This window comes from Ursus arctos, unplaced genomic scaffold (assembly GCF_023065955.2).
Source record: "Ursus arctos isolate Adak ecotype North America unplaced genomic scaffold, UrsArc2.0 scaffold_3, whole genome shotgun sequence".
NCBI classification, from domain to species: domain Eukaryota; kingdom Metazoa; phylum Chordata; class Mammalia; order Carnivora; family Ursidae; genus Ursus; species Ursus arctos.
The window spans coordinates 54904652-54929010 of record NW_026622985.1 but is presented as its reverse complement, the minus strand read 5'-3'; the positions used below and the strand labels follow the sequence as shown (position 1 = coordinate 54929010).

The 24359-nt window shown below is 35.5% G+C and overlaps 1 protein-coding gene across 7 annotated transcripts in view; it reads left to right on the top strand.

Moving 5' to 3' along the window:
• The window catches only part of SKAP2 (src kinase associated phosphoprotein 2), a 330384-nt gene that overhangs the window by 162763 nt on the left and 143262 nt on the right, over positions 1–24359 (top strand). For 2 of the 7 annotated variants that reach the window (XM_048213016.2, XM_026508142.4), the window contains exons 1-4: positions 2008–2338; positions 11717–11822; positions 12390–12415; positions 20895–21002. In XM_048213016.2, the coding sequence (XP_048068973.2) occupies positions 2272–2338; positions 11717–11822; positions 12390–12415; positions 20895–21002 (307 nt within the window). In that variant the 5' untranslated portion in view covers positions 2008–2271. Of the gene's footprint in view, positions 1–2007; positions 2339–8126; positions 8609–11716; positions 11823–12389; positions 12416–20894; positions 21003–24359 lie in introns of those variants that run through there. The other 5 variants (XM_057304344.1, XM_057304343.1, XM_057304345.1 and 2 more) reach the window with 4 other exon arrangements.

Genomic DNA, 24359 nt, shown 5'->3' with positions numbered 1-24359 from the left:
GACACTGTCCATTTGATCCACTCCAGAAAATTGTCTATATGATACAAGAGTAAATCACTCCAATTCCTTTGTGGAATGAGTGGAGTATAAATAAATGAGACGCAAGAATAAAGAAAAAATGTGGTCAGTTCTATCAGAAGGAAACAAAAGATGGGAACATTTGGAGGCCTGGTTTAATAAAAAATGTGACAAGACAGAGAATTATATGTGATAACTCTAATCCTCACTAATATAAAACGGCCATGAAATAGTTTCTTCTTTCTTTAAGGAGGAAGATAATTTTGTAGTTTAAGAATAATAATTCTCAGTTCTTTGAAGTTGGAACTATGTTGTAAAATAACTATTTACTTTTACCTCCACCAAAAAGAATTCTAATTTTCAGCACTCTTTCTATAATTCATCACATTTCTAAATCAGAGTAGGAATTTCAGATTCCATTTTAGGGAATGAGTTTGTTTTCCGGGGAGTCTTTTTTGTAGTTATTTTGTGTGTCTTACTTCTATTATAAAGTTTTCATCTTGTTTTTTTGTTTTTTTAAAGTTTATTTTAGTAATCTCAACACACAACATGGGGCTCATGACCCCGAGATCAAAAGTCACATGCTCTTCTGACTGAGCCAGCCAGGAGCCCGTTTTTTGTTTTGTTTTGAGAGGACTCCAACGTGTTCTAATTTTTCCTTTTCCAATCAGTGTTTGTTGTATCTCTTATAGAATTATACAAAAATGTCATTGCATTTGACCACTTAATTTTTAACTATTACTGTCTGAGACTTTTTTGTATGAAATATTAATAGAGCCATTACTTTATGTCAAATTTAGGGTTCCAGGTGGGAATGAAAGATAAGTTATGACAAATGTTGTGCCCTATAGGAGCTGGAAAATGGTAAAGTGATTCTCAAAATCAAATCTTAGGATCAGAACTACCTGAGGGCTTATTTAAAATGGAAATAATCAGGTCCCGCCCTAAACAGAATCAGAATCTCTGGGAATGGAACTTGAGAATCTGCATTGTTAATAAATTCTCTCTGTCATTCTAATGCAAACTGAAGTTTAAGGACTATTGATCCAGTGAGGGGCGGAGGGTAGAGGAATAAACAATTTACACACCACAGACCACAGTACAATCTTCAAAATACAATAGTAGCATGAAGGAAAGAGCTTTGTCAGGGCAGCAGTTCCCATATTGGGGGGGGGGGGGGGGCATACACACGCACACACACACACACACACATTCAGAATATACATGTATATAGAATATACACACACACGAACACACACTTTAAAGGCACCAGAATGTGCCTTTTGGGTTTTAGAGAAAATATGTAAGAAGATTTACAGATAGAAGACATGCAATAAATATTTGTCGATCAGGTTGGAGTGAACACATTTTATAATTCCGTTCTACTAATCACCAGCAATTTTCTTTTTATGCTTATAGATGGGACGGTAGTATCTATGCCTATTTAGCTTTCTATTTTTTTTCTTTTCTAACTCAAAAGGATAGTGACTAGAGTTTCTCACTCTTCGTTCGTAGTACAGAAAGTCTCCCCAACAGTAAGAATTAGGTAGAAAAGTAATTTAAGAGCCAATCAGAGAGCTCTCTGGAGCAGCTAGACTGGCTTCTCATGGAAGACTGGCGGAAGATGGGACTTGGGTTACCTCATTCAATCGGACAAAGAAGGCCATAATAGTTTAGGGCGGCCGAAAATTCATTGTGAGTTACCACGCGAGGTGTTAAACCCCGGCGGGGCTGACCTTTGGCTAGAGGTCCCTTAATCTGAAAACTTAGGGGCACTTTGGAGATCTTATTTTTCGGGATCCTGGAGAAACTGCCAGCAGTTGCGCAGGTACCAGTAACCAAAATGGCTGCAAGGCGCTTCAGGCTCCAGATCAGGTGATGCAGCTTCAGTCCGATCCCTTCCCACCAGCCGCTCCTCCCGCTCCCTTACGTAGGGGTAGGTGTGGTCTGTTCGGAGGCTTTTTTCCGAGGCTAGGAAAACCCTAGGATACACATGCGCAGTTGGGGCCCTCGGGCGCCTCGGATCTCCGCCCAGCCCATCGCCCCGCCCCGATCTGCCGGGCGGGGCTGGGCCGAGAGTCCAGCAGCTGCTGGCTGGGGCTTCATTGACTTCCTTGTTGTGAGCCCCGGCCCGGCAGTGTCCGGACTCGTAGCACCGCTGTCCTTACCGGGACCGCTAGTCTAGGTCGCAGCCGCAACCTCGGTCCCCCTTTCAGCACAGGTCTTTTCCCCGCACGCCCCGCGCTCCCTAACATGCCCAACCCCAGCACCACCTCCTCTCCCTACCCCCTCCCTGAGGAAATTAGGAACCTGTTGGCAGGTAAAGAGCGGGGGAAGGGGGCGGGCAACGCGGCGGGGGCGGGGGCGAGGAGACGGCGAGCCGGTGGGGACAGAAGCATTCAGCGTCTCTGCCTTCCCTCCCCATGCTTCCCTTGTCTCCTGGCCAGTGGGAGCAGGACTGGGAATGGGGAAGAGGGGGCTCGGAAAGGGAGTGGGCGTGTGTTGAAATTTGGTTCGAGGATGGTGGGGAAGCCCTCCGTGATGGGCTGCACTAATGGGATCAGGGCATTTCTGTAGGCATCGTGAGGACGTCGTGTGCGTGTGTGTGTGAGAGAGAGGAGAAAGGGAGGGAGGGAGGGAATGATAATGAGTGCGTGTGTGAGAACTGGGAAGGGATCAGAAGTCAAAGAAGTAGTTCGTCGGTGGCCTGGCCAATGGAGGAGAGGGGTGTAAAGATGCAAAAAGATGTCTGAGCTACAGGTGTTAGAGGTTGTGGGACGCAAGGTTTTGTCATTTCTAAAAGTCTCTTTTTTTCTTAAACATTCACTGCGCTCTTATTTAAGACTTTCAAAGAGGGCCTGATTCTCAAATGGCCACTTGTCTTCAGCCTGAGTAACATATGAAAACAAAAAGGAAGTATGTGTTAAGGTCCAACTTCCTGTGTCACACGATGAAAGTACTTCATCTTTGCACCCTCATCTTCCCCTTTTCAGTTTTAAATGACCATTTATAGGAACTTACGTTAGGACTTAAAGATGCGGTTCTTCAAGGATATTACGAATCCGCTACTAATTCATAACTACTAGATTATGGAAGTGTATATTTCTGCACAAAGTAGAAAACACATCTTTCTAGGGTAGCACAAATCTTACCTATCCTGATGCTCTGGAATTCTTACCATCATTCACTTTGTCATAGGTACATCAGAATTCTAGAAACTGAATTTTGGTTGTTTTAGTTTAGTTGTCTCAAGTATTTATCTTTAAATATTGGTCATGAATAGCTGGATTAAAAAGAGTTTCTTTTAGATGTCTATTACAAGTTGCTTATTTTTAACTCTTAAAAATTAATATCTAAAATGTGACTTTTAAATAGTAAGTTGCTGTTAGAGCAGTGTGAGACTGAATCTCTTAATACGCTGTTTTGCTGGTTAGCATCATAAATATGATCAAGAGAATAAAACCAGTAGCGTATGAATGCAGACTTAACGTTTGTCTCAACATGATTACAGTGTGATAAATGCATTTGTTGTGGGATGGTATTTTACTCTAAGAATGTGTATTGTCATTAACGGGTACCACTAAGAAATGTAAAGAACTGTAAAGACTGATTGAAGGCAGCTTTTATTCCATTATATGAGAGTTTCCCATGAGTACTGATTTTGTTTTACTACAGTTAACATTTTCATTGTTACAATGCTGGAATTGCGTGTTTAGAATACTATTTTAATAACCAGACCAGAGGAGTGTTTACTCCAGAAGTAGATGCCACCACTTTCAGGATATTCTAGTTCTGAATTTTTGACTTCAAGAAATAAAGTACAGACCTATGGGTGCACCACCTTTAAAGCCTGAGAACTCCAACAGGAGGCAGTTTGCTGTTTGGGTCCATAATCGTACTTTTGCAGATAGTAGGACATATAGGTTATGAAACTTATTATTTTCTGATTCCCATAGATTACAAATATTTCATGTGGCCCTTATGTGTGTAATTTGTTGAAAGCTTAGAATTACATAATATTTAAATTATCTACCAATGCTAACTTCCTATATACTTTAGCCACTTCTCTCTTTAGTCAGTTAATATGCCTGCATAATGTCCGAAATGAGTGTTTTAAAAGTCACCTTATTGATGTTTTCAATATTTCATATTACTAAACAAATCACATATCAAAACACATGAAGTATTAAAAATATGAAAATATTAAAATTAAAAATATTAAAATTAAAAAATCAAAATTAATATTAAAATTTGGCTTATACTTTATTTTCAGAGGACACTTTCAAGAGGTATGGATTTGAGGGAGTATCTATCTATCTATCTATCTATCCATTTTAAAGAAATGAAACAAGCGAACTAGTATTTTTTTTCAGGTTTCTTTTTTAACTTACCATTCAAAGAAAGTTGTTAACATTTTGTGTTTGACTGTAATTAAAATCTTTTTGGAGGTAGGAAAGGTTTCAAGAATAAAGGTTCTCAGCAGCTTTTTCACATTTTCCATCCAAAAAATTCTGTTGGGATTGTGCATGATTATTTGCATAATTCAAGTGTGTTGGGTAATAGTACATGGTTAGATTTAAAATTACTAAAACTATAGAGGGAGAGCATTGATTTGAATTTTAGAGATTGCTGGATTACCTAGTACTTTCTTTGAAACTAGAAGGAGATATTGGTAGTGGTGGTTGTAGTTAACAGTAAAGCACTCTGAGAATGCTTGACACTGTGCTAGAATTCCCAGGTAGAGAAGATAAGGACCTAAACTTTTCAGGCACTTAAAATCCTTGCCTACAGAAAAAAAAGGATATAAAGTCAAAAGATAATGCCTATCAAAATACCGTTGCTCAGGCAGTTCCCTTCGTGTTCCGTATGCCTATTATCCAGATCATTGTATGTCATATGTGTTAAATGTTTGACATTTGCACTGCTTGATAAAGATAGGTGCTCAATGTATTCTTATCAGTTTATATTATTTTCTCTTTGTTTTTCTTTCTGATTATAGCAGTTTTAGGCTTCCCTTCAATATTTGCTCCCCCTCTCTTCTCATTCCTTCCCCTCGAAACCATTCTATAGAAATGCAAAAACCCATAGATGCTATCATTCTTAACTCACATTTAATGATACTCTTGAAAAAGTGGCTATATAGTTTTGCCTGTTAGTGATTTATATTTCTGTGGAATCAGCATATTAAATCTTGAAAGCCTATACTTCTTATAAAAGTGTTGTATTATTCTTTTGTTACCTGAATAGAAAAAAGGTTATAGATATTTGTTAAAAGCAAATTTCGAACTGCCTGTGCAGTACAGGCAACCTTTAATTTTTTTTCACAACAATGGAGGAACAGGTTTAGCCTGGATAATTGGAATCAAGGATAATTCCGAATCTTGTCCATTTAATCTTTTCCTACATCCAAATATTTTGACTAGGACTAACAGCAAGAATAATCTTGATTTATGTGAGTTTTTCTTCCAGGCAGGCGAGAAAGTGAGAGGAACTAGAACCACGGGCTCCCAACCCCCTTCATTTGTTTAATCATCCTTTGAATAGTGGAGTGTTAGTAGTTTGCTATCAGATATTCTCAGTCATTCTCATTCATTTGTTTTAGGACAACATATTTGAAGAGAAAAGCTTTAAGAGGATGCAAGTTTCTTTTTATTAAATTAGAAAATGAAACCAACGCTAATAGGAGAAAATAGTGGTTGTCAGTACTCTGAAAAATCAAAACCAAACCAAACAAACAATAAACGAAGTGGCTATATGGTTTCTGCAAAGTGACCTTGAGGTTTTTTTCACAGGGCAATCTTGATTAGAAATATTGCATTTTTCCCTACTGGGGATTTCCAGAACATTTTTTCTTTTTTAAACTTCACACATTAAAATTGATAATCCCTTTAGGGGCACAAGGTAAAGAATGCAATTCAGTTGAAATACAGGGAGAATTTTTTCAACGCTAAGAATAGTATGGTTTGATTTCCACCTTTCCTAAGTTTCATTTATAATTTGGTCAACATTTTGGGTTTATTTTTCCTATGAGAATTATTTATGGCACATCTAGTGTCCCATAATTTGCTTCTAGGGCATTGGCTGAGTATGTAAAGGGAAGAGTGCCACCTACTGAGTCACCAATAGTCACCTACTTCTTTAGCACCTGAATTTCCTACAGAGCAAGAACAAGTCTGCCCCATTTTGGTAGTCATAACTCATGAGCATCAAGTTGCTCGAGGACATTTGATCTCAAAGTGAAATCAGTCTATGACACCTCTAAGGTTTTCTCTTCTAGAAATAGGAATATGTGTTTGTAAATCAAAGGATCAAAAATTTATAATTTCTTGTTATGGGTCAAATAACATAGATAAATTAAGGTGTGATGTTCAGAAAATTATTTGCCTATATTAAGTGCATAATATCCTACTTTTTCTTGAGAGGGAATCTTTGGCTGGCTTGCTTTCCATTGGAAGTATTTTCATCTCAGATGACTACATAAGGCTCTTGATAGTATGTGCAGTTTTTATAGTTACTCAACCCAAGTTATGACTGAGTTTCTTTGGAAAAAAAAAGGAATCTAAATATATTAAAAAATGAGAAAAAATTTCCAAATGGGTTTATCTCTACATTATCAGCATTAAAGTATTACTAGAAGGAAGATAGAAACAACAGCGTAGGAAAAGCCTCTGGTGATTTGAAACACACTTCAGTTGTCTCTCATAAATTTAAGATTAAGTGTCATATATGGGTGATAAAAGTGGCATAGGCTAGTTTTTATATACTCATTATTCACTTAGTTTGTCTTTTTCAATTAAAGCCAAGTCTATCTTTTTCATTCCACTGAGTTTACATTTCTTTTTCAATCACATACTGAACACATTACAATAGAAACTACCTAACAGTGAATATAGTGTAAATCTCAGACTAATGTGTTATTCACTGTGGCTTCTTTGAAAATGCGTGGTAAAAAGATTTTGATTATTATAAGGTGTTATTTATCAAGAGTCATCTTTTAGAGGTGAAAGATGTTCATCTATATTCTTCAGCAGCCCAGTTTTCTATCAAAATAAATCATTTAGCCTCCAAAGCCGATCTTGAAAATTTTGTCAGATGATTGGATTATAAGACTCAGGAATGTTTTACTTATTGTACTGTGAGAACTCCTTGTGCTTGTTCATGTGTCTTCTTCCATGTTTGGAAAATCCGCAGTTCAGCCATAACCTGTAAAAGTGCTAAGTAATCAAGAGAAGCCATTGATTAGAGAATCAATGACTTTTCACTTAGCCATTTTCCAAATTTGGACGTTGGCTCCATTGATCTACATGTGCCCAGTTTAATTGATTTTTATGTTTTTACCAGTAGGTGTTTGGTCAGACTGTACCCCCCCCCCCCCGCCTTAACAGAGAAGAAAAACTTTTTTGTTTGTTTGTTTTGTTCTGATGTCAGCTTAAAGTTTGGTTAGGATTCTTACCATATTAAGTTTGGTAATAGTACCTTAGTGAATATGCAGTAAAACCTGGTCCAATTCATGAAGTGGAGAAGGATGTGGAATTAAGTAAGTAGAGCCATTTGGAGGTGAGGTGTAATTGGTTTTACACTTATGTTATTGACGTGGAGCTGAGCACATAGTAGTGGATTCAGTCCAGTTCTTGGCCCCTCTCTTGTACAATTCAGGCCGTCACAGAGGCTGTGTGTGTGTGTATGCAGGCAAGCCTTCTCAGGGTGCTATTGCGTGGTTGGGAGAGGAGGCAGAAGACATCAGGTGTCACCTTTGTGACTTATTTACCACCCCCCAGGAAGTCATATTCCAGGCTGCTTGCTGGTGAAGGATGGGGAGGGCAAGTGGCCAAACCTCAGCTTTCTTCAAGAGTGAAAACCCGTGTATGAGCTTTGAATGGGTGGCAGTTTATTTTTTCACTTGCAAGAATTTAAGAACTGTTCTAACCTTTTATGGTTTCAAGTTTTTCACTGTGTGATCCATATGGAAGGTGGTAGAAAGCAGTTAGCACCTCTCTCTCTCTCTCTGTACCTGTCTTAGCCACTTGGACTATAGGGGGAAATGTGGGGGGTGGGCAGTTTTTCTGGGGGTCCATTCCTACAGAAAAAGAAAAAAAAAGAGGAAATAGGAATACCATTCGGTGGTTTGGTATGTGCTGTGTTTGCCTCTTAGGGGTTGTGATGGCTTTTGAGAGGTTTCTAACTTAAACTGCCTGAGATTGCTGAGCCAAGACATGATGTCATCTTTTAATTTTGTTTTCAGACCTTAACAGTTATCTACAGAGCAGTTGTAAGTCTGATCTTCTCAGGGCCCTCTCCCCCAGATCTTTACAGCTGTACGGGGAGATAAGGTTTATTCTTGACAGCGTTAAGGTGTAAAACGAGCAAGAATCACCACCACATTTACAGTCTCTGGGATAACTATTTCCTTGGTGATGACTCGGGGGCAGAGGCTGATGGAGATGGGGCTAATTCTGGGGTTAAATGCCAGCGGAGCTGACCCGCGGTCTGCGTGGCTGCGGGCGGGGTGGTGGTGGTGGGGTTAGACCTGCTGCGTTGGGGTTCCCGGGAACTGTCTCCCCGCGCGGGCCGGACGGGTCCCCAAGCTTGGGTGAGTGTGTGCGTGAGTGCAAACCCCTCCCTCTGAGGAAGAGGAATTCTCACTCGCCAGGCCGAGAGGCTGGGGAGGAGGCAGGCTGACATTTTCTTGCAATCGAATTACGGCTGTTCCCCGAATTACAGGCAGTCTGGAGTCAGTGAAATCTACATATTAACCGAGGGACACGACCCCTAAAGGAAGGTAGAAAAGGGCTAACTCGCTCGCTAGTTTATCGTTTGCCCGGCTACTCAGAGCACAATAAAAAGCTTCAAATCTCTTTTCCAACCAGCCAGAGGAGCGCTTGATTCGTCCAGGACTTTTATTGCCCGCTTTTGAAATATTACCCTGGCTCTGAGCTACAAAGCCACAGATCCAGTCCCATTTGGCGAGGGCGCTGCCCCAAACCTATGCTCCCTGCTCATAGCTCCTATGACTGGAACCCCGGGGTTTAACACTCCCAAGTGTCCAGTGTTCGAGGACCGCAGAACCGAAGTGTCTCGCAGGAAAGCCCAGAGTAACTTAGCGCTCGCCGGGTCTTTGCGCTGGGCGAGCATAGTCCCTGCTTTGCGCAGGAACGCGGCCGAAGGTCCCCCGTGCACCCAAAGGGCGTCCGGTGCCTGGGAGAGGCTGGTTTTATTCAATTCGAAAATAAATGGGCACAGTGTGGATTTGAAAGAAATAACCCAGATTTCAAAAACTTCAAAACCGACTGAATCTGTGAGCACCAACAAACTAAGATTTCAGGAATCAATTCCACTTTAAAGTTCCTAACTTATTTGTTAAAAAAGAGAAAAAACAAAAGAAAACAGCAAAAACAGTTCTTACACTTTTCTTGTCTCCTTAGGAAATAATTTATTAAAAATCAGTGTTTATTAAATCTTTTTGTTGCCTTATACCCCCTTTCTGGGATTAGTTTAAGAATAAATACATCAAGACTACTCTAAAACATTAGATCTTGTCCCTTGCCAGATCTCCGAATCTCCTCCCCCTCAACGAACAAACAATCCGATTCTTTCAGCAGTCTCATACTCTTATAACAAGCATTTCCTTATAAAATAACAGGGGTCAGAATTTTAAAAATGTTTTTTGGGAGTGTTAGGAAACCCTATATAGAGCATTGCAGCTTTTTATGTTTTCTGAGTTTTTATAGGACTGAAACGACCTTTTAAAGAGATAACTCTTGGTCTGTAATTCCTTCGTTATTGCTTCCGGAGATAGAAAATAGATCCTGTTTGTTTAAATTTGGATTGTGTAATGAAAATGTAAAATAGGCAATTAAATACTTGTGGATGAGGGAATTAAAGACAAACACTGAGCGAAAGTTACATTAAGCAGACTATTCACCAATCATTGTGCCAGAGATTCTCCCAAGTACTGAGTCCGGTTGGAAGAAAGAATCAGCAGTAGAGATGCTACTCCTTCCCTTATTCCACTTTTATCTTAACCATCTCAGAGAAGCCAGTGATCTTTTCCATTTCAGCTAATGTCTGAATGTCCAAAGGTTGCTTGTTTCTCTGGGTAAAAAAATTAGAGTTTAGAAGAGAGTGCTTTTTCGTGTGTGTGTTTTTAAATAAGTGTCATTATTTTGAACTCGCTTTAGAAGTCTGGGTCTCACTTGCACTGGTTATGAATTATGTCTGTATGTCCTCCTCTTCAAAATATGGACAGCTCAAGTAAAGAGAAGCTGTGGCATTTTCTTTCATTTCGTTTTGATACTTGTAACATTAGTCATTAATGGACTTCAAACCAGAAAGCTATTTAAAAAAATTATTCCAAGATTAAATTTTAATTCTTTCCCTTGTCATATTGATTTAGTGAAAAATGGTCTTTATACATTTATTATGAATGTATGGGATAACAGTTTAATCAACTTTGCTTATTGGATCAAGATACTATTGTAATCAAGAATTTAAAATCGATTACAACGTTCTATCTCAAAGACTAGGTTTTAAATTGTTAATTATAAGTACAGTTGAAAGACTATTATAGTGCTTTGAATTAATTACATATACTATTATCATATGCTTTGGTACTGTCTTTCTATCAGTGTGAATTAGGAGACAAAGTAGTTAAATAAAAAGAAAGTAAAACATACATACATCTCTTCAGTATGAAATATGGATGGTTTACAGTCATACTTACTTTATGGTGTATCCTTTATATTAGATATCTCAAAGTAAAACTTGAACTTCTGAATATAAAATTAAAATTGCACAGTGGTTCATGAACAATATGAATGGGGTTATTATAAAATCAAACCAGTAAGGACTCGTTGGAATTTTGTACTAGAAAAAACTAGAAAGCAGAATGATTTACAAGTTTACTAAATTAAAAAAAAAAAGAGGCCTTGTGGAAATGTTATATGAAGCCATGGAAATCTTATTTCTTGGTTACTATATTTTTAAATAGTGGATGAATCTATTTTTGCCACTTCTTCCTTTATTTAAAGAAATATTTCCAGGTGGTAATACCGAGGCAGAAAGCAAGAGCACATAAAACCACACAGCAGATTATCTTTTTTTTTTTTTGAAGGTGGCTGGTAGAATGGGTGGGGCAGGTAGGAAGGAGGAGGGTTTGATTTGGAATCTTGGCTAGAAGAAGGGATTTATTTTTTCCTTTAAAACATTAAATATTGCACATACCTGAAAATGGATTACACTGGACAAAACAGGCCCTTGCCAGAGACATTAGCTTATATTGATATAATATTGTGAATGACCCATTCATACGGGAGCTTACAAAATACTATAAAATGATAGTAACATATGCATAAAAGCTCTGTGCTTGCTTTTATATGAGAGAATTTGTTTTATGGGGCACCATAGTTTATTAAAACTTGTGAGCTTCTCTCTGGTTTAATGATGCCAAACATCCAAATAGCATTTGCTGTGCTAAGCATAAGTAGAGCATACACATTTTATTAGCTAAGTGGTGAGCAGATTTGTCCAACTTAGTATTTGAAACATATTTCTACTGTTATGCTTTGGATTGATAAATAACTGTAACAAATTGTACAGATATTAACACTTATGGGTAGAAACAATCATTGTCCTATTTGTCTTCACAAAAAATGATTCTTTCCTATAATTTGTATCCTGTTTCTTATATTTCATGGTTTAGATGTTGAAACATTTGTGGCAGACACACTGAGAGGGGAAAATTTATCCAAGAAAGCGAAGGAAAAGAGAGAATTCCTTATTAAGAAGATAAAAGATGTAAAGTCTATGTAAGTCACTTACTCGCTGTTTATTATTTCTTACTTAGAAGCAACTTTGTAGTTAACATTTTAATAAAGAATTATCACGGAATTACTTTTTTTATGTCCTAATTTAGTTGGTGTTAAATATTTTAAGGGACAAAATATGTTGACTATAATAGTTTTTAAAAATTGACACACTTATATTATCCTTTTTTGTGAAGGTTCTTGATTATATATTTTTTCTAAGCATTCTAGCAAAATCCAACTGTTTATTTTGATTATTTGAGGATATATTTGGTTTAAATAATAAGACAAAGGTAGGTTGAGAATTTTAATATAAATAGCTCTAGATATGGAAATGAATAAATGTATATCGTGAATATTAAAGATTTTGATTCTACTACTGTGTCTTAGGTCTTCAAAAATACTTTTATTATAAATCCATAAGCCTTTTGGAATTGTTATTTCAGGATAGGAAGTACTTTTTTCTCTGTGTATTTATGACATAGATTTTAAAATATTGCCAACGAATAGACCTTGTTTTGATTTGTCACCCCTCATTTTAAAATATAATATTCTTGCTTTATTTTCCAGCTATCTTCAGGACTTTCAAGACAAAGGTAAATTCTCAAGTTTGTCCACCTTGAAATTTTTTATTCTTGTAGAGATTTTCAATAGGGTAATCTAAAACGTACTAAAATTTGATAGTTGGGATCAAAATTTATATTTCTATATTGTATACTTACACTTTCAAGATGAGAGTGCTAGCTCCCCCTGCTGAGAAAAAAATTAAAAAGCATATCCAGAATCTACTCGGCACAACCTCCTGATGCAGAAATCTTATGTATTTAACATTCTTCGGTGTTCTGATGTTTTTTCACGTTGTGGCAGAACTTTGTTAAGACAAGTATATACTTGCAGCTACACATCGAATCATTTGGTAAAGCACAGGTGAGATACCAAGCCTACACCATTTAACACAGCAGAGAAGATTCTATTGCTGTGATGGGATCAGAGGGCCTGTGGCTGGCTGCTCATAGGTAATGTTTTTAGAGAGTAATTGTCTTAAAACAGTATCAATTTTTGTTTGAAAACACGAGTAGAATCTTTTCCAAATGCTGGTTTTTATTATTGTGATTCTTCTGATATGAATAAATGTATGCTATAGAAATTTTCAGAACAGGAGTTCAGTTTATTTGTTTGAAATATGTGAGAGTGCTGGTAACCTGATTGACTTCCTTTAGATTTGGGGGACGGTTGTTTAGCGTGTTGAAAACCAAATCAGGAAGGGCATAGGAAGTTCCTACTATTTCATGTCTTCAGTTCTGTAAGGGAAACGGTATGGCCCTTACTTCCAGGATGCTCATTCATAGGTCATGACCTGAAGCCTGTGGATGCGGGTATGAGGGTCACAACATGAGGTCAGCTAACCTGTGTGGAGTTTGGATCTGGGTTTGGGGAAAAGCAGTATGGCATCTTCTATAGCAGATTCCACAGAGTAATTCATATCTCTGCCAACTGAGAAGTGAGAGAGTAATGACAGTTTCAATAAACCAAGTACTTCACCAGACAGACCTAAATCCAAATACTTAAAAGGAAACCATAGTTTTCTTTTCGCATTAAATCATCAAGAACGTTGTGATTGAAGGGATTAGAAGAGATTTTTTTTTTCATATGGAAAATTTTAACACTATTAAATAAAGGGAAGAGCAGGAAACTCTTCTTCCCCACAAATACCCACTTCTTTGTACTTGACAACCAATCCTGAACTGTGGGTTTAATCATACTGCATTTTGTTTGGTTGAATATAGACATCATGAATTTATGCATTCTTACTGTAACTTTTCTACAGTGCACTGTTTATAGAGGAATACTAGATTTTAGGTTCTGTCTTAAAGGACATATTCTGTTCCTGTGATTATTTATCAGACTCTCATTGTGACTTAATTATTTGTACATTAACATTTTTTAAGCTAAGAAAGCATGATAATGAAGTCATTGTATAATTGTATATGATTCAATAATAGGGTAGGAATTTTACCTTTGGTATTCTGGTTTAGGACTTGTTCAGATGTGTAGATATTAAAATTATATTGCTGAGATACAGTTTTTGTCTCTAAAGAGAATGGAAATTTATAGTATTTCATAGAAAGTGAAAAATGAGCCTAGAATAGGAGTTCAAATACCACAGAATTCAGAGATTCCCCATAACCATCTTTCTCTGAATAAGTCATTTGTAGTTCAATATTCCTGTAACTGAATTAACTAATCACCAAGAGTGCCTGCTTAAAAGTAAGCCTATGGATAAATTAGGTGTATACCTTGAAGAAATATGAGAAGCTGAGTAATTTTATGCCATTATACCCTCAAAGTATATTCAGCTTTGTTCTAAAAAAAATTATTCCTGTAGTTAGGGGTAGCAAAGTTAGTACAGACTTCACAGTTACGAAGTAATTATTCAAGATACATCTCTTTTTAAAAATAGGAAATTAGTAATTATTAAATCTCTACATTGAGTAAACTCATCTAAGTATGTTTCAATAGTGCTGCTTTTCTTTTTTTTCTTATATTTTCTCTTTGGGGTTTTGGGTTGTCTTCATCCGAGGAAACCTGGGCAGAATTCCTTTTGGCTGTTTTCCTGTTCTTTCTCTCTTTTTCTCCCTCACACTCTCCCTCTCTCAGGTCAATATGGGGTCACAATGAAGTAAACAGAGGATTTTCCCCCTCCTTTTTACTTTTATATTCCTATTTCACCAATTTTATCTTTTTAAAATGACAGTTAAATACCATTTTAATATCATTAATGGAAGAAAAAAGGACCAGGTGAACAGTTCTTAAATAAAATGAATTAATTCAGTTATTCCAAATTATTAGTTTGTCTAATGTACATGGGTGTTTATCATCCTTCCTTACTCCTTCTGTATCTCCTCCCTCCCCTTACACTGTAGGTACTACCCCCTCATCCTGAGATTTAACAATACAAAAATTATAGTTTGATGTTTTTCAATTCTTAAAACTAGTTGAATTGGTAGGGTTGTTGAAACACTGAGCTGCATTGATCTTAGAGGATTTTAAAAAAGTATTTCCTTTTTTTTTTTTTGGTGAGAATAGTTTGAACTTGTAGAAACTTATTTTATTACAGTGGCTCTTGGATATTGAAGCTTGTTCATTAAGTTAATTTCTATTTGTTGTTTATATTCATTTTCAGCTATTGTCTGAAAACTTCCCTTTTCATTTCTTTAATTTATTAAGGATTCTTGATTTATCTCCTTCTATACTCAAGTCTGGATTCTCCATTGAGATCTGATAAATTGTGACTTTAGAATAAATTATCAGTTTATTTTCTGAATTCCTTAGTTTTACTTGTGTATAAGAAAGATTTGAATCTAAGCAACTAGAACCCATCTTGCTTAGTTTGGTCCCTGTTACTTTTTTGAAATTTTCCCTATTCTATCTAGAATAAAGAGCTCCTTCTTTTTTTTTAAGATTGTATTTATTTATTTATTTATTTATTTGAAAGCTTGTGCATGAGAGGGGGGAGGGGCAGAAGGAGAGGGAGAGAGAATCTTTTCTTTTTTGAAGATTTTATATACTTATTAAGAGGAGGTGAGTGTGGGTCAGAGGCAGAGGAAGAGAGAGAATCTCAAGCAGACTCCACGCTGAGCATGGAGTGTAACTCAGGGCTTGATCTCATGACCTGAGCCAAAATCAAGAGTCAGATGCTTAACCGACTGAGCTCCCCAGGTGCCCCAGAGGGAGCTCCTTCTTAGATCCTTTAAATATTGTACATGATGGGGGGGGGCCTGGGTGGCTCAGTCGGTTAAGTGTCTGCCTTCGGCTCAGGTCATGATCCCAGGGTCCTGGAATCCAATTCCGAATTAGACTCCCCGCTCAGCGGGGAGTCTGCTTCTCCCTTTCCCTCTGCCCCTCCCCACCCCTTGTGCTCTCTCTCTCTCTCTCTCAAATAAATAAATAAAATCTTAAAAAAATATATTGTATATGATGGGGTAACTATCCCTAGTTTCCTATTCTTGGTTGCAATATAGCCTAATAGTATAGCGTGTACTCTTGAATTTAAGTTTCATGCACTAAAATCATGCTACTTTTAGAATTATTTTAGAATAGAATTATGATTATCTTAGAATTTGTTCCTGTCATATGACATGGTCAGAAGTCCCTTAAATGTGATCTGAAGTAATTATTTTTTTAATGAAAATATATTACTAATTGAGTAAAGACTGTTATTGACTGAGTATAAGACAGAATTTTCTGATATACATTAGGTATATGATAAAAAAGTTTTACTTGTATCTTGCCCTTATATTAGTCTTTCTTTTACTCCAGTGTAATTTAGGTATGATTAATTTCTTTATAAAATGATTAAGATAATGTGAAGATACCTATGCATGACACATAAATGTCTACTGACATTCAATAAATATTATATTAATGTGTATTCTCAGATTCAGCTTCATTTATCAAGAGGATTTAAGTAAATCTTAATTTATAATTCAATTTCAAATAATTTTTGAGGAAATTATAAATTATTGAAAGAAGGACATATTAACATGAGACAAATATTTCAAGAGAATATTTTCAAATTTGTAAAATATTAGTGTCTATAGCTTAAAAATGTGAACATATTGTTTTCAGTTCCCTTTAGATGCTAAAGCTAAAATGCTCTCATTTTCTTCTTTAAAATATTTTTCCTCTAATTAAAAAAATTATGTAATCGATTTTGTCCTTGAGTCTTCATTGATATTGTTAAATATGCATAGATTTAGTTAGCAATTTCCTTTACCTCATTTGTGTTATTAAGTTTATTAATGGACTAAAGTGCCTTTTTTAAATAGCCGTACTGTTAGGTAAGAAGGGATTCATTTTAGTTTGTTCTGATGGAATCCTTAAGAACACAGAAAAGTCAAAAGTTTGGATGATGTTTAATTTCCTTTCCTTTATCCTTTTTAATATAGTATAGTTTGGTTGAAAGTTCTCCCACCAGTGAAATCTGAGCAAATAACTTGAGCTCTCTCCCTGGCCCCCACCAATCTCTGGCCTTGTACAAATGTGTTAAGTATGTCTGAAATTATGGGGCCTATAGTAGAAGAAGTGTAGTTCAGGGGTAGTGCTTGAGAAATGATATCCTGATTTTAAAGCTCTGCCTAATACGTGCTTGCTAGTAAGCCCTCCGACTGCAGACGAGTTGTGCACAGAATCTCCTTCCTTGTGGTGACTTAAATCTTTCAAAGTCTTAAGAATTAAACTACAGATTCCCTTAAGAAATGACACGTTAAATGCTTAATTCTGTCAATTTATTTGTATGTTATTACTTGAGAAATTAATTTGGACAAGCAAACGGAGTAGAGAATTAGAAATTAATTTGTTTTCACTCAAGTCATTTTCTCCTCAAGTTTGCCTTTCATGCTCTAAAGGGGGAATGACTATCACCTAAGTTTTAGGCATATTATTTAGTTTCATGTTTACCGGATTGTGTTTCAGATAGGACTTGTTTGACAAAACAAGCAGTAAATTGGTTCAGTCACCTTCAGCGGTGGTGGAGATCATGACCGTTCAGCTGCTGGTGGGCTTCATCTCCAGGCATTCAGGAAAATCTTAATTGAGGATGAACACTATAATAAGGAAGGGATAATAGTGATTTGAACTCCATTATTATAAACTTAAAAATGTTTATCAGAGAAATATGCTGCTGAGGTAAGATTCAGCTTTGATTTTGCCATGATATTTAAGTTACCACTGAAATTATAGGAAGAGACGTCTTGGATCATTGTCCTTTAGACTGTTAACTTTGTATCGTTAATTAAACTTTTAAAAGTTGTGGGATAAATCAAATGGTTTTCTAGGGAAACAAGAAACAGTATTAATGAGCAACAACCCCATAATTATCCTTGTGAGTACATAACAGGGACACATTCATGTCTTTTCTTTGCGCAATAACTTTTACAAAGAAGTATTTTTAAACTGATCATTAATTTTATGACCACAGAAATGAGATGCAAAATTTATGCTGTTGTCATTGGCACAGGCTCAAGGCACCACTGACATTATGTGTGATTGTAATAGAATGGCTGCCAACTAATGATTCTGTAGACATTTCATTTGAGCATGCTTTTCTTTTAGATGTCTGATTAGGCTGTAATGCTTTCAATTACGTCTGTAAATTGTATTGGATACGTTTACCTGATGCCCATTGTTGCTTTGGAGTTCAGTTTTCTATTACATAAACACAAGTTGAACATTTACCTTTTAATTTATAGAAGTCTTTGCAGGTATAGCTGCGAATACTCAGCCCCTGGGGAGAAAAAAAAAAGCTTTGCACTACTCAACAGCGACCCCTGTGTTCAATTAAAGGTCCTTATAACACAGCTCTTCATTGGGTTGAAAAAAAAATAATTGGGAAGGAGGAAAAGGGATGGATCATCACTGGAACAGCAGTAAAATGAAGAAGACCATTTTGAAAAATGATGTGTCCTTTCAACCTAATGCAGGTTGAAAAGGGAATAACCCTATATAGATATCACAGAGATTAAATTTTTTTTTTTTTTTTTTTTTACTTTCTGGGTTAATTCAAGGGAGCTTAAAAAAGGGAAAAAAAGGAAGGGAGGAGGAGAAATGAAGCCAGTAGCAGTATTTAATTTATTTTGTTTTAGGTAAGTGTAAATTATCCCATTAATTGTAAAAAAACATTTGAAATGAGCTGCAGTTCTTAGAATGGTAAGCTGAAGACAATTTAATAAATAATATAAAAAGTTTTTTTAAAAAAACACAAAAACCACAGAAGTCTTTAACATGTTAGTAACCAACTTGTATAAAATATTCTTAACTCATTAAATATTATTTTATAGCTTTAATAATGATCCTTTTGCTGTGTACATACATAAATACATATCAGGGTGTGCATGTGTGTATGTGTGTATATACATGGATACACACATAAAAACAATGGATATTATCAAAAGATAACAAATCCAATTTTCAAAACTTTTTAACTTTTAATTTTTTTCTGTGTATTTCACATAGAGTTTAATACATTTAAGCCTGAGTATCTGAATCTTTTTCAAAATTATTTCCTGTGTTCATTGGTTTTACTCTTGTATTTTTATATTCCTAACAGTGTAATATGCTAAGTGCTAAGTTGGTGCAATATATTTGAAGTATCTTGATCCTTTTTTTTTTCACAGCGAGATTTATAGCTCACACTATGAAATATCCTTAGCAAATTCATACCATAGCAATTCTGACTTTATCGAGAATATAAGGATACTCCAGCAACTAAGAGCAATTGAGAGTTTTGTGATCTTTACTACTATATATTCCACGAGCTGTCATTCCATGTCCGAACATATTTTCACTAGCACTTTATGAGTTTCTCTCTTACCTCATATTTAAAATCAGAGCATGCTTTTCATAAGAGAAATATTGTAAGGGATCACTGAATGTTCTGAAAAGTACTTTGAACATTTTAGTCTTTTTTTTTTTAATTTTAAGATTTTACTTATTTATTTGAAAGAGAGTGCGTGAGCATGGGTAAAGGGAGAAGCGGACTCCCCACTGAGCAGGGAGCCCGATGTGGGACTTGATCCCAGGACCATGGGATCATGACCTGAGCAGAAGGCAGATGCTTAAGGGACTGAGCCACCCAGGTGCCCTGCTTTGAACATTTTAAAAGAAAAAGAAATTAAGATCTAAAGAATGAATAGTGTTCACATTTGTTCCTTGGATTCTTTGGGGGGGAAGAAACATCCCCATGTGGTGCACCTGGTGGTGGAATCACCAAGGACAGTAAGATAGTCCTCTGTCTTCTGCTCTTACTGCCTTGATGGGAGAGAGCCCTATCTTTTTCAGGATAAGGATGATGGATACTGATGAAATGCCAAAATTACAAAGAAATAGAGATGAATATTGATTTTTTAAATTACTTTCACAGTGTTCTGAAAGGGCCTATTTCCTCTACCAAAAATAGGGTGAAAAATAGGGTGCCACCCATTAAGTGGATTTTAGAGGTTACAGATGTTTTTTGGGGAGAGTGGTAGCTTTAATCTGGATCTGCTCAGCAACCGTGGTCTTGAAGTAATGCTGTAGGGTCTTTAGGATTCCCATGGAGGTTTTCGTCGTGCTTTTTGGGTAATCCCGGAGGTAGCTGGTCTTCTCTTGAATTATCAGATAATTGATACAGTATAAAGCATACAGTTTTTTGAATTTTGTTGGATTTTGTTTGGATGTGGTTGAATATGGTTGAAAAATGAGTGCTTATATGTAACCAAGCTAGCAAATATCTGATTCACTTTTTGTTTTGTTTTTTTTTTTTAATTATTCTAAACGGGTATGTGGGAAAAACCCAAACCACAAGATTTTATTGTGGGGATTAAATGACTTCAAACCAACCAACCAACCAACCAACCTAGGATTTGGAAATCATGTAAAAACTGGCTACCATTAAAAAAAATGGTAACGTATTACTGAATGAAAATTGAAGGTGTCAAGTTGTAAATCACTTTGTTTGAACTTAAAAGGGTATATGAGTTTTAAAGTAGTTTTTCCCATAAAGGATTCTTGCTCTTGAAAATGCTATCGAGTATTTTTAATCTACTCTGATGTAACCCTGTGATTTTTCATGAAAACATAAAATGTGCCTATGGCTTTGAATTGTCAATTTCTCATAATTTTTCAAATTATCGAGTAGGTAAATAGAATTAACAAATTATTTTCTCTCTTATGCTTTCCATTTTTTTTGTTATTATTTGTTATTATTTTGGTTCTGTTTCTTTTTTTTTGTTTCTTTGTTTTAGATACACAGTCTGTTTTATCCTGCTTCTACTTTTTTTGTATTCATCTTTGTAGAGACCATCGTAATTTTGGAACTTATATCCTTTCGTCTCAGAAATAAGCAGTTGTCCACTGACTTCCAGATACTCTTACTTTATTTAAGTTACAGTAGATATATGTTAAAATAGGACCTATTTTTACTCTGTTCTTCCATGACAGTGACTAGGTTTAATAGTAAAGTTTACCTCTCTTGACGAAGTAACATTTTTTAAAGATGGCTAATGTATAAAAGGCTTTTCTCTGATTCTTCTGTAGGTGATGCAGAAGATGGGGAAGAATATGATGACCCTTTTGCTGGGCCTCCAGACACTGTGTCCTTAGCCTCAGAAAGATACGATAAAGATGACGAAGCCCACTCTGAAGGTATGTGATATTTGCCGTCAAATATACCTTTAGATATTCCAACACAAGACAGTGCGGTGCGTAGAGGTGGTGGTCTTGTCAGAAAGCAGTAAATGCGGAGGCTTCAGTTAACTTACCTTTACCAGAACCTTTTAAGGAACAGAAGAGCTCTCTCTAGTGGTTTTCTTAAGTATGTAGTTCCTTCTTTTCCTAGGAAATTTTCTTGACTAGAATTTTTAAGAGAGTATTTACATTGTTGTATGAATATTATTAGTGAGTTTGTTGGTTAATTTAATATTATCAGATTCTTGCTTAATTTTATTGTGCTGCTGAATGGCTTCTTGTATTATTTATTTTATAAATAATGAAAAAGATTTTTGATCTTTTTTTGGAAAACTTCATATAAAATGAGTTCATAAAATATTAAATTAATTATTCTTACATTGCCTTCTCACATTAAGACAGGTTTTCATCAGATGCTTCTTTTAATACACATTCTCATTTTTCTCTGTCACCTAAAGATACCCATATTATGCAATAGTATTATAATGTTTTATATTAATTGAATGAGTAATAAAGTCGATTGTCTATCTCTTCATAATTTTTAAAAACTCGCCAAAGTTATGAAACTCGCTCTGAGTGTAGCGCGTGCTTTCTCTGTTATAGCCGGCTGAGTGCATCTGCCTTCTAGAGACCTTATAAGGGTGATATATAGTTATAAATTAAGAATGTGTATCGATAAATTAGCCATGCATATTAATTCGTGGCACTCAAAGTTTCACGGAGACACAGAAATGAATAATGCCTTCTGCCACCGTATGATGATCAAACTGTGCAGTTCCATCTCTAAATACAATTGCTGAATGAAAATATGCTTCCTGCAACAGAGCACTCCACATTTTATGTTATCCAGATTATTCCCTTTGGAAACATAAATTGCTTTTATGAGGTATAAAATTATGTCTATTGCAGAACAGGGATAAGTCAAGTACATGCATAAGTGATAAACATTCTAACCACTGATTCAGAACAACACAATTTTTTTTTTATATTCAGAACTTTGTACAATGTGTAGCAATAATAATCATATCCATTTTGTGTTGAATTTTACATTTTGGCAAACATTTCATTTCTATTTTTAAAGGAAGAGATTTTCTTTCTCTCATAGTCCCTATTTTTTAAAAAGATGCACATTTCTCTTCAGTCACACTTCTTATCTGAAACAGAGCATTACCCTTCCTAACCTGGTCTTCAAAAGCATTTCTACTAGAAAATGTTTTATAATTGATGAAATAATGTTTTCAGGCAAAACAGTGAATCATTATTTGAGTTGAACTGTTTTTCAGACACATGACAATGATTTGTTTTGCTTCTCTGTTAAGTGTTGGTAGATAGAAATGAGTATGTGGGTATATGTATACGTATACAGAAACAGAATATTTATACTCAAGAGGATGTACATGCAACACACACAAAATGTTCGTAGAGTACATATGCTCAGAGTTTTAAAAAATAGCATAAATAATTTGAAGTACAAGGGAGCATTACGTACATTCTTAAAAAATTTTAACCTAAAAAATCCAATAATTAAATATCTATGCGAGCCAGTGTTTTGTTAGAAAAAGTGAATTGTTATTAAATTATAATGCATTTACATAATTATCAGATTTTCTTTATTATGAATAAATAATTTATCATGTTTGTTTTCATAACCAAATATATAGGAAATACATTAATAGCATGAAAAAGATTTATTGTTAAAAGATTACATTACCAGTATTTGAGTATTATTTAATAACTTTTTTTTATGCATAGCATTAAGTTTTTGGTTAAATATAGGTGCATTTTCATTAGTGTCGGTATAAGCAATTCTTAAGCAGATCGAAAATTTAACTTTTAGTATTATTCATTTTTCGTATATAAAAAATATCATATATGATAGTTTTACATTTTCTTCTAAGAATATTATGAATTAATTTTAAAACTACCACTTGGACTTTTAATTTCCACTCTGAAATGTTCTCTAGTCATACTAGTCCTCTCCCTTCAACATAGATTTGGTATGTGTTCTCTTTCCCTTGCCGAATAAATTTTCCTTCATTATGGGACCTCAGTCTAATGATATATTAATTATAAAAAGATAATGCATTTAACAATAAGTATAACTAAATTAGCACAGGTCACCAAAAGGCCTTTTGTCAAATCAGATTGTTGTTTTGTCCTTTTGACTTTTACCTTATGGTAGGCACTAACAAAGTATCTGAACTTTGATGGATTATAAACTCCAAACATGATATGTATTTTTCATAATGCTAATGTAATTTTCAAGGTACTGAAAAGGTCAAACCTGCACATCTTTGTGTGCATTCTAAGTCTGTCTTTTCCTTTAATATTTCTTTTTCTCTGTTCCTCTGGTTCAAAAGTTCACTCAGTTCCCAAATGGCTACCTAATTTTCCAGTTATTCCCTCAAGCCATATGTGTTTTGGTTTCTTTATGGTTTATTAGGTACTGTAGGAAAGTAGCATAAGTTATATCTTCTAATGAAATTCAAGCACACTTCAGTGATGCTTCGACTTGATTGCTGGTAGCAATTAAATCACAGCCAAGGAGAGTAATGCATAATCTCACAAGGTCCAGACACCCTATAGAAATTGAAAGGGGATGAAAACAGAAAACAAAAACAAAGTCTTCAAACCCTGCCAGACACTCTGTTTCCAGCCTGCCTTTTTTTTTTTTTTTATTGGCCAACTGCCTGATTGATAGCAAAATCATAACGCTGCATGCTAACAGGCAGAGTTCACTTGTAGGTTATTGTGAGCTGATAAAGGGTTAGATGGAGTTTTGATTTTCGCATTGGACCTTGGTACACCAGATTAATGGAATTTCAATGAGAGACTAGAGTAGCCACAGCTTTGTCAGAGAAACAGATGGAGATTCTATAGTCATGTCTACTCATTAATACTAGTTGCCTGAAAGGTGTGCTGCTTCTCTATACAAAAGAGTTGATATAATTGATTTTTGAGTGGTGCATTGAAAAAAAGTACCTTATTGATGACTAGAATTGTAACATAGATGGTGACAGATTTTTGTGTAGCTCGTAGCATAAAAAATATTGTAGTTTGTAATTTTTTCTTCTCTCTCTTTGGAGGCACTTTTTATTTTTATTTTTTGAGGGGAAATACATTTTAAGACAATAGCAAAAAAGGAGGGGAGAGTGACATGCTAAATTAGCTTCTAAGAAAAACAGTAAGAGTCTGTATTTTATTTATGCACGATTGCATGACTGCTGTTAGTTTCATTTTGATGTGGTAATATTTATAAAACACCGTACTTACCAGAAATTTCATTTTATTAACTTTGTGCCTTATTTTTTCTGG